At 27.2% G+C, this 11,375-nt stretch overlaps 1 protein-coding gene across 1 annotated transcript in view; it reads right to left on the reverse strand.

Annotated features, from left to right (window-relative positions):
* Positions 1-11,375, reverse strand: part of LOC105843323 (DNA helicase MCM9) — a 63,065-nt gene that overhangs the window by 41,397 nt on the left and 10,293 nt on the right. Inside the window, exons 3-4 of the mRNA XM_065805224.1 lie at positions 10,874-11,014; positions 10,498-10,798 (exon numbers count right to left, since the gene is read on the reverse strand). Of these exons, the coding sequence (XP_065661296.1) occupies positions 10,498-10,798; positions 10,874-11,014 (442 nt within the window). The remainder of the gene's footprint in view (positions 1-10,497; positions 10,799-10,873; positions 11,015-11,375) is intronic.

Raw genomic sequence — 11,375 nt, forward strand, 5'->3', positions numbered from 1 at the left:
TTACTTGCTCACTCACAATGTCTGTTTCAACTCGATGGCTCATTATGTTTTGATTCAACTTGCGGATGAGGAAATGTATCTTTAAAGAAATTTTGTTGTGCCTTCGTGTGTGTGTGTGTGTGTGTGTGTGTGTGTGTGTGTGTGTGTGTGTGTGTGTGTGTGTGTGTGTGTGTGTGTGTGTGTGTGTGTGTGTGTGTGTGTGTGTAAATATAAATTTTTTTTTTCACAACTTGGCTAATATCATAGTTTCAAATTTTTAAATGAATAAGTTTGGAAGTAATTAAGCTTGATTAAATAACTTTGAAATTTAAAATTTTTCTAAATTCTTCATAGTGAAACACTTTTAAATTAAAATAAAAATATCTTAATTTTATGCTTTTACTTTTTCTGTTTTGTTTTTTTTTTCATTCATTTTATTATTCGTTTGGATTTTTATTATTATAATCTAGTTTTTTTTTTTAGTTTTTATTTCTCTTTCCAGTTTATAGTCTGTTTACTTTAGTTAAGTTTATATTTGTTTATTCAGTGCATTTTTAAATGGGCTTACTTGAAACATGCAAAGTGCCTTGGCTAAGTTGTCAAAACAAAATACTGTGTGCGTGGTCTTATAAGGTGTGCGACCTCATGCCTTTCCTGAGAAGGCTTGATATATATATATATATACATTTATATATATATATATATATATAAAATGTATATATATATATACATATATAAAATGTATATATATATTTATAAAAATGTGTGTGTGTATATATATATATATATATATATATATATATATATATATATATATATATATATATATATATATATATATATATATTATATATATATATATATGTTAGGCAGGTCCGTTTTTAGGGGTCGGAAAAACTGTAACTTTGCCACTTTATTTTCCCATTCTAGGTTGATATACAAGACAATTCCAAAAAAAGTTATAAAAATATTTCAATTTTCCTGACCTCTCTGAGGGTTTGAATATTTAAAAAAAAGTCATTTCTGACCAATTATTCGTTAAATTGCTATCTTAATTGGATCAAGGACCAACAAAACTAATAAATTTTTTTTGTGTGAGCTGACTCTACTATTAGGCAGGTTCGTATAAAATTTGAGCTCAAAATATTTAAAATTTCTCGAGATAACACATTTTGAAACATGACCTGGTTTCTTTTAAAGACCTGGTTTTTACTATGTTTTAATTGTATATTTATCTAAATACTCCTAAATATTTATTAAAAAACTTAATGAAATTTGCATTTAAGAAGTTTGTTAAATAAGGAATCCAAATATTGCACTTAATAAAGATAAAAAAATAAAAGTAAACTGTTAAAAATGTAAAAGACATTGACTAAAGGTTTTACAACCACGTTTTGTAAATAGTATACATAAAAAATTTTTCTTATAAAAAGTTAAACTTTTCTTACAACTTATTAAGAATTTCTTTGGACCAGTTACACTTATAAAATGGAAAATTAACTCTGTGTTCCTTCAAAACCAGTAAAATATCTTGTAACTTTTCCTCTTTAATTGTTGAATCAATAAAGTCTTTTACCAATTTAATAGCTCTTTCACAACAGTCATTGACACAGACTAATCTCTTTATAAACCTTTGCATTTTTTTATAATCAGAATCATCAGTCCACAAATCAGGTGGACTTTTTAACCACTTTGATAAATAAGGAACTATTTTAAATAACAGCCATGAGTTTTGATCAATGTAATCATTAAGTTCTGAATTTTCATTTATTTCTACAGGCTTAAACTTTTTAAGTTTAAAGATTTCAGGTTTATTTGATTTTAACAGCTGCTGAGCAACTTTTTCTTTAAGTTTATTGTCAAGACTTTTATCAAATAAACAAAGACAACTGTTTCTTCAGAAAGATAATAACTGTGTCTAAGACAGCTTGAAATAAAAGCTTGAGGAACATCAGCATCAAAATCTTTCATTTTTATCATCTCTTTAACTGTACACAAATCATTATGAGCAGCAGAAACAATTTGACTTAATTGAAGAAATTTTTTTGCATGAATTGAAGCTACATATATTGCAGCCTTTGAAAATACTGTTTCTTCCTCTAGGGTTAAAAACTTTATGATTGGTTGAGTAAGTTTCATTGCCAAAATGCATAAAGCATCTGCCATAAATCTAGCTTCATGTTCAGCAGTTAGTTTGTGTATAATAAATCCAGGAACTGCCTCCCTTCCTTTCAGAAAAACAATGACATATTGTCACAGATGTTTATAATCATTTCTGGGGAAAGTATGAAGTTCCAAAGCTTTTTTGCAAAAAGATAAACTTTTTTTAGCCATATCTTCTAATGGAGTTCAACTAACTTCGCACCATGGAAACCTTGATAACTGATCCATATTTTTTTGAACATTTTCATGATGCATTGGCCAAGCAGTTTTAAATCTCGTATATATATAGATTTTGATGGACCTTTGCTTTCTATTTTAGTGATTGAATTTATTGCATGTAAAATATGTCGTTCTTGAAAATGTTTTCTACAAAGAAGCCTTAACAGAGGTCGATTTAAAAGTTCTTCTAAAATACTTATACAACCATTATTACAACCAGTGTTACATGCTGTTGTATCAGCACAAATTCCAATTATAAAGCTTTCAATTACAAATTAAATTACTATTTTTACATCTTTCTTTTATTTTTTCCTTAATTAATTCTGATTCACTTAAATATAAGTCTTTTCTTATTTTTTCTACTTTTGTCTTTGAAAGTTTTACTTCATTAAGATATTTCCACATCTTAAAAATAATGCTAATAATCCTGTCTGTACTCCAACAGAAATTCCAAAATGCCCACAAAATGTTGAAGTTTTTTTAATAAGTTCATCAATATCTACTGTTACTGTCACTTTATTTCGTTTTATGTTAGTTGATTGTTTTTCAATTTCATCATAGTTATTATATTGAAATTCATCATTATCAAAATTTTCTAACAAAAATAACTCTTAATTTCCATTAATACAATTGCTATTTGATAAAAATTGTTTTAACTTTGAGTTTTTTGTGGCAGATTCCTCCTTTTGCTCAAACTCCTTGGCTTTCCTTTTGCAAAACTCTCTGTTGGAATAAACATTTTGACATTTTTTATCAAAATGTTTTTTTGCAGTTTTTTGGTCTTCTTAAAATAAAATATCGCATTTTTTTGCATCTTTTGATCGAATTCTATCTTTTTCATTTATTTCATAAAGTTTTGGGTGCCCTATGTCAAACAATTCTTTTTCTAATGTCAAAAAATTATTTTCATACAGCTTTTGTGTTTCTGTTTTTTTTGAACGATATGATACCAGTTTCTTTTGATGATATATTAATTTGAAAACATTTTCCCTAAAATAATTTAATAAATTTTTATTTGTCATTTAGCTTAAATTTTTATATCAATAATTATGTAATAAACTATGAACATTATTTAAATCAACAGTTACCTAATACTTCTGCAATTAATGTGTGGTATACCACCCAAAAGCCACGGTTTTCTAAGAGCAGAAACAACACATTTGGGCTGACATGTTTTATCATTACAAAGCAGCTCGTGATTTATATCTAGAGTGCAGGAAATAATTTCGATGTGTTTTTTATTTTTTTATTTTTTTTTGAAATTTAGTAATCTGCAGCAGTGATAAAAATATCTTAAAACGTCACTTTTGTAGGCAATGTTCTGCAATCAATTTCGTGGGTTTTTTTTTTTGTTTTTTTTTAAACATCTTCGCTTCCAACAAGGCTGCAAGCAGCCACTAATTAAAGTTGGAAGTTACTGGAAGAGAAAAGATAAAGATTATAGAGCAAGATAACGATTGACAGATTGATAACTTGAAGGATTGCAAATTATATGAATCAGGAAAGCAAGATGAAGGAAGCCAATTCCAAAGAACTGATGTTTGAGGAAAAAACTAGACAAATAAGCATTTTTGGAGCACTTAGGAACAGTCACAGAAAAAGGATAAGACTTAATTGAATGACAAGTAACACGAGAATGAATTTTAGTAGATGGCACAAGAGACGCTAGCTCTTTAGAGCAGTGCCCATTATAGTATTTGTAGAAAAGAGAAAGAGAAGCAACATTACGACGATGTGATAATGGTTTTCACGAACCTCAACTTCACGAACCTCAACGAACAAAGCCACTGCACAGAGAAACAAGTTGAGCACGATACTACCAGGGACGTGGTGGGGTTCAAACTCAGAACTTTTTGCTTATGAGGCAGGCGCTCTACCACTACACCGCTACCGCATCTTGCACACAGCGTAACAAAAATTTCTTTTGTCTGTCCTTTGCAATAATTAAACCATGAAAATCTTGCCCAAGTTTTATAAGCTCTTTCAGCTGTATAATAAACTGTCTTTGAAGAAAGAACTTTTTCAATTGAACAATAGAGGAACTGTGGAATTGACAATCAAGAATTCTCCTTTGTTATATTACAAAAATGTTTTGTGACAATATTGATGTATATTGGGCTGGTAGACATTCTTCAATAGAATTTCTCATTTTCAGCCCAGGTATTAATTTCCTGTCCTAGTGAACGGTCACCATTAGAGGCATATTATTATGAAGATCTGATTTTATAGATCATTTTTACTCTGTGTTATTGTGTTGAATTGACAACTTGTTTATTGGGAAATCATTGCAGCTAAGATCTAGCGCTTCTACTACAGTCTGAAGTATACAGACAGAATCCCTAATGCTTAATTGACATCCATCTAAAGCCCCAACTAACTCAAGTGTGATAAAGGTTTTCCTTCCTCTTTTTGTAGTAGCTCCAGTACTTACTGCTTGAGAAGTAGATGGCAAGGATTTCTCAAGGATTTCATCTGAGCTGGTATTCTGATTGTGATGTCCTTGCGTTTGTATAAAATCTTGTGTATTAAGAGATGATACTAAACTCACAAAACACATTTGCTTACGACATCCGGCTTCTTGTTTTTGATCTATAAAAAGATTAAAAACTCTAATGAAATTTGTCAGCTTTTGACTTTTAACAAAATAATTCAATCCTTCCTTGAATTTCCAATAATTACACTGATTTTAAAAAATTAAGCTGAATTTCAATAACTTTTACTTATTATCAAAAATAATCTGAAAACTTTTTTTTATAAAATAAAATAAAAAATATTTAATTAAAACATTTTTAGATTATTTAATATAAACATTTTTAGATTATTAGGCCAAAAAACTCTACTTTAAACCTTAGTTGAACAGACTCAAAAAAAAACTGTTCAATAATTAGTCATTCTATTAAACAAAAAAATTGTTTCATACTCAACTTCTTTTATAATTTTAATAAATTTCTATTCCATTTGAACAAAAAATTCTATTTACTTAAAGATTTAAGAGCAACAAACTGCAATGCTAAAGTTTACGCTGGTTTTTAACAGAAACGAACTCTAAAAATTATTTACTCTAATAATTATCTGTAGAGATAGATTGAAATCAACTTAATCTAAAGCCAATAATCAAATTAGCACCTAAATTTAAAAAACAGACATAACGCATTACATAAACATACAAAAATATCAGTTTAAAACTCATAAACTCATTTATAAATTTTTATTTTATTGATATTTAAAAAGTTAGCTTTAAAATTTAATTAATTTATCAGATTTAATTTATATCTAAATTAAATCTGATGACCACAAACAAAACATAGGTTTTTTGAAAATAGACCTGCATAACAAATTTTTACCTTGCTAAGAACACACAACACACTTTCTCACCTTAGCAGCTTGAAGTTTTGTATGAACTTTGCTGTGCAAGCGTTTCAAAACGCAAAAATGCAGCTTTTACTCTTACTTCCTAACTAGATGCAACTGTTCCTCGATTACACAGTTATGCAATCAATTCAGAAATAAAATACATAAAAATTACTTTTTATACTGGCTATCCATCAAGCCTGTAGTTTTCCAATGTCGACAAATTGCTTACTTAATAAGTGCAAGGCTTCTGCTGTATAAGAATGTTCAACGCATTTAGCAGCACACATTTCACTTGTTCTCAAATCTTTACTATTAGATAAAAATAAACCAGCCTGAGAATCTGACAAAGAACCCTGATACATACAATATAAATTAATATCATACACAGATCCAGATGATTTAGAAGGAACAAATTCAAAATGAAATTTCATGTACTTTCCATTTTTACACTCATGTGCTATGCCTTTTCATGAAAACCAACATAAGAATTAAGCCATAATATTAAAAAAAAAATTCTTTAAAATAAGTTGTCAAATTCTTAACCACCAATAGAGACTAAACAGGGTGTTATTTTTGCAGATTGATAAAACATAGACTTCAGGGTGCTTTATTTGCAGATTGATAGAACATGGACTTCATGGTGCTTCATTTGCAGACTGATAAAACATGGACTTCACAGCAACAAGTTCTTTATTGACATGCATTTCTTGTAGTTGTCAAATATAAATATAACACCAACATATAGAACAACATTTATTGACAAATAAATGCACTTGATAAACAAAGATTTAACAACTAATATGATATTAGTATGATTATTCATAGAGAAAATTTGTATATATTCATATTTATATAAATTCATGTAAATACATCACTAATTCACATAACTTAATCTAGCTTATACTTCAAGATTTGTCTTGCGGCTAACAGTTGTTTTAATATAAATCCTTTAAAATGTAAATATAAATTTACATACTAAACTAAAAAAAATTGTTGCAAAACATGATAACTTTGAAAACATAGCCTGAGGTACATAAAATATTTTTTTAATTTTCATATGCATAAAAGGTTGAAATTTTAATAACTTACATCATCTATAAAAAATATTACATTTTGCATTAAATTTTGCATATAAAGTTAAAAATATAAATGCATTAAAAATCAACTTTTTGTAAAAAAATCACTTAGATGACTTAGGAATAAGATAGAATAAACACTGGTTAATAAGTGTTTTAAATTTCAACCATAAATCATGAAGATAAGTTATCAAATCTTAGTTGGCCTATGTCATATTTTCCGTATATATTGCAAAAAACAGAAAAGTGACCCTAAATCATCAGCAATATTTTAATCATTTTAATTTTATCTTATGTAAATATTTAATTAACAAGAAAAGATAAATCTTTTATATACATATATATATATATATATATATATATATATATATATATATATATATATATATATATATATATATATATATATATTCTGCTCCCTAAATGTGTTCTATTTAATAAAACAATACTAGTTTTAAAAATTTCAAATTAAAAATATTTTCAAGGATCGTCCAAGACCCTTGAACATTAGACAGGTCCCAAATACTATCAAGAAAATTTTTTTTAAAAAGTCATGTTAGGTCTCAAAAGAACCAAATTTATAAAAAAAATAAAAATAATATTTATATTTTATAAAAAATTTTTTTATATATATGTTTTAATAAAAATTATGAAAAAAAATTTGTTTCAAAAATTAGAATAATTTTTTGTTGTTGTTGTTAATTCACCTTCTCAGAGGTGCGCAGTGAAACAAGTTGAGTGGGGTACTATTAGGGATGTGGTGGAGATCGAACGCAGAACCTTTCGCTTATGAAGCGAGCACTCTACCATTACACCACTACCGCATGACATATAAATTATGTTTGATATATATATTTTAAATTTCAAATCATCTCCCCAAGGCCATGAAGGCCACTACAGTCGAGGAGGCTACTTTTAGTTGGTTACAACCCTTTCTCAACTCAAAATGCAAATATAAGAAAAAGGCTCCTTTGAAGCGTGATAATGAAGTGTAACAAAGAAAAGTTGATTATATGGAAAGAAATCTTATCTTTAGAAACAAATATAAAATCTTTTTTATCATCAATTGATTGGTTTATTCTAATTAAACATAAAACACATAAGAAAAAAGTTATGAAGTTTAACAACTGTCAAAGTAAAATTTAAAATCTTTGATATCATTACAAATTTGTCTTTATATAAACCTTCCTATAAAGAACTAGACATTCTAAATTACACTCTACCACCAAAACATACTAAACGCACTGAAACATATTCTTCATTTGAACCTATAAGCTGCTGTCTTCAAGCTAATTTGAGGAGCACTGAAGATTTAGGCAAACTCAAAACAGAACTTTTGCTTCTTAAAAACAGCTTAGATATTATTATCTTATAGCCAGATAAAGGAAATGGTGTGGTTATATTAGACAGAAAAGTATATGACAAAAGAATTTTTTAAATAATAAATGATAAGAATAAATTTAAATTACTTCAAAAAGATATCACTCTAAGCAGAGAATCACAACTACGGAACTTTTTGCAAAAATTGAAATGTAAAGGGTTTTTGTAAAATGTAAAGGGCATTCTGCTCTTATCTATGGGCTTCCAAAAATGCACAAATTCAATTCTTCTGATAATCCATTAAATTTTAGACCTATTGTCGCATTAATTGGAATGTATAATTATCAACTTGCCAAATTTTTAAGCAATCTTTTCCATTGAGATAAAAGATTACTTCTCAAGTTTTTTAATCATAATAATCTTTTGCAATATCTTGTTTGTTTTATTTTGATGTTGACAAAAACGGATAGATTTAAGTGTAAAGATCTCTAAGAGTTTACCGTCAAAGTTCTGCACCAAATGCTCTTTTTCTTTTGCTAAAGATATTATCTAATCTAATATACACAAACAATTTCGAGTTTCTTACATTATAACAAATTTATTCACAAACATACTTTTGCAAGAAACTATTGACATAGCTGTTAACCTCATTCTAGATAGTAAAATGAATCTTAAAATTAACAAATTAGATTTTAAAAAACTATTTATTTTTGCTATGCCTCAACTTAATTTCCTTTTTAAAGGGAAAACCTCCAACTAAATTGATGGTGTTGCCATAGGATCCCCATTAGCTCCTGTTCTTGCTATTTTATTCATGGTTGTTTTTGAAGAAAAATGGTTGAAAACCAACAAGTACAAAGCCAACATTTTAAATACATAGATGATATTTTTCTTTTCCTTTAGAAATTTTTCTCCTTTCTCCATTTCATCAATGGTAGACATAGCTCAATTACAAAGAAAATGTTCACATAGAAAAAGGAAGAATCAAAATTTCCTTTTGGACATTAACTTATATAAATCAAAACCTTCCATACAAATTTCAACTTTTCAATGGAAAACCTATTCTGGTTTTCACACCTCATTATATAGTTTTACTTCTCAAGTATACAAAGTAAGTTTTACTAGATGCTTAAATGACAGATGTTTAAAATTAATAACACTAAACATGGTCTTCTATCTGATATAAACAAACTTTTTTAATTTCTAAAGATAAATATGTTTCTATTTTGGTTAATAAGTAAAGTTGAGAACTCTGATATGGAGAAAATCTCTAATACTAATCAAGCTGTAATCATTACTGTGGATAAAAACATCAACTATTAATAAATTATTTCAAACTTCCCTACATTGGAAAATTATCAGACTTGACTACTTAGAAGTTAATTAATAAAGAAATTAACTAAAAAGAGAACTATATTGTTAAGACATTGTAAATCTCCATAAAGTTTTCACTTTATTCAAAATTGGAGATTTTAATTTGGAGAAACAAAAACTTGCATATATTCAAACATCTCCATGCTGACAAAAACTGCTGTTACATAGTACGATAAATATTTTTCAATTTTAGATTCTTCTTCAAATAAATTTTGAACTCAAGTTAAAGAAAATTATGTATATAAAATGGCAAATACCAAATATGAACAAACAGATTATTCACATTAAATAGACTCTTTCTGTTTAATTATATTTAACATTGTATATATATATATATATGTATATATATGTATATTGTATATATATATGTATATTGCTTGTATATTGTCTTATATTGCTTTCCTATCTGATTCGCCGGATCTTGTTAAATTTGTTAACGGTTTTATATTTTGTTAATGGTTGTATATTTTGTATTTTGCATTGTTTTTTATGACTTTGTGTCTCAAAAAAACGGTTTGGAATTAGGTATGCAAAAAATGTCATCAAATGTATATTTATAGCGATATATATATTCCTATAGTTTGACATCTAAACTTACTGTTTGTGGTAAAAAACTGCTCTTAACAAATTTTTGTCTTTAAAAGTGACAAAATTAAGTACATTTTATTTAATATATTTTTAAATACATACATACATGCATACATACATGCATACATACATAAATACATATATACATACATATATACATACATACATACATATTTACCATTTTCATAATAAATGGCATAAATCACACAACCATATTTACGCGGTCTAAGTAGTTTTTTGGCATAAATCACAAAACCATTATCTAATTAACCCTAATCTTCATAGTTATAAGTCATAAACTTATTATTTTTTTTTTCAATTTAAAAATCAACAAAAAAAAAATTTTTTAATATTAAATTTAAAAATCAGCAGTTTGCGTAATAAAACAATATAATAAACAATTATTAAATTTAATACAGTTTACCTGGATCACCAACCAACAACAAATGAGATTCTCCACGTATTTTAGTTCCAGACTTTTTCAGTCGTTGAACTCCACCAACTAATACTAATGCAACAGTTAATTTTACAAGATATAGGCCATAAACCTGTGGACAAAAAGATCTAAGGATTTCATTGCGCCCTCTTAATGGTGATGATTGGTACAAAGACCAAAACTCATGAAATTCTTTCTGATGCTGGTCATTCATTGAACTGGAACAATGTTGAATATTTTCAATAACAACATGGTTTGCTTTTAGAACAAGCTCTACATCACATTTATTCTAAAAAATTTTGAAAAATATTTTTTGTTTATGAAGAACATATACTTTTGAATAAATAAAAAAAATTTAACTAACATCTTTATAAAGACTTTTCCACCTTTGTAAAATTATTCCTGTAATTGTTACATCATCTCCTGGTTTACAAGAGTCAACTAGGTCATCTTCTAATAAAACCCAGATAGAACGAGGAATGTGGCCGAAATGTAAATTTTGTACCTTAATCAAAAAAAAGTAAAAATTTAAATCAAATATTTAATTTTAACTAGGTGAATTAAACCTAATAACACAGATGGTTTATATAATGAATAAATTTAATGATTTTAAAGATTGTTTACCAACTAAGTAAGGTTCAAAACCAATTTTAATAATGCTGAGTATTAATTAAGAACTACCAGTATGTTAAGTACATTTTGTTTTCTATTAAGTACACTTTGTTTTCTATAAAGGAGCAGAGCAGAGGAGAGGAGCAGAGGAGAGGAGAAAAGAGGAGAGGAGAGAGAGGAGCAGATAAATCATAAGAATCTTAAGCTCAATATAAAAATATTTCCATAGAGAGATTTTTTTTATTTAAAAACTT

The sequence above is a fragment of the Hydra vulgaris genome, chromosome 09 (genome assembly GCF_038396675.1).
Source record: "Hydra vulgaris chromosome 09, alternate assembly HydraT2T_AEP".
NCBI classification, from domain to species: domain Eukaryota; kingdom Metazoa; phylum Cnidaria; class Hydrozoa; order Anthoathecata; family Hydridae; genus Hydra; species Hydra vulgaris.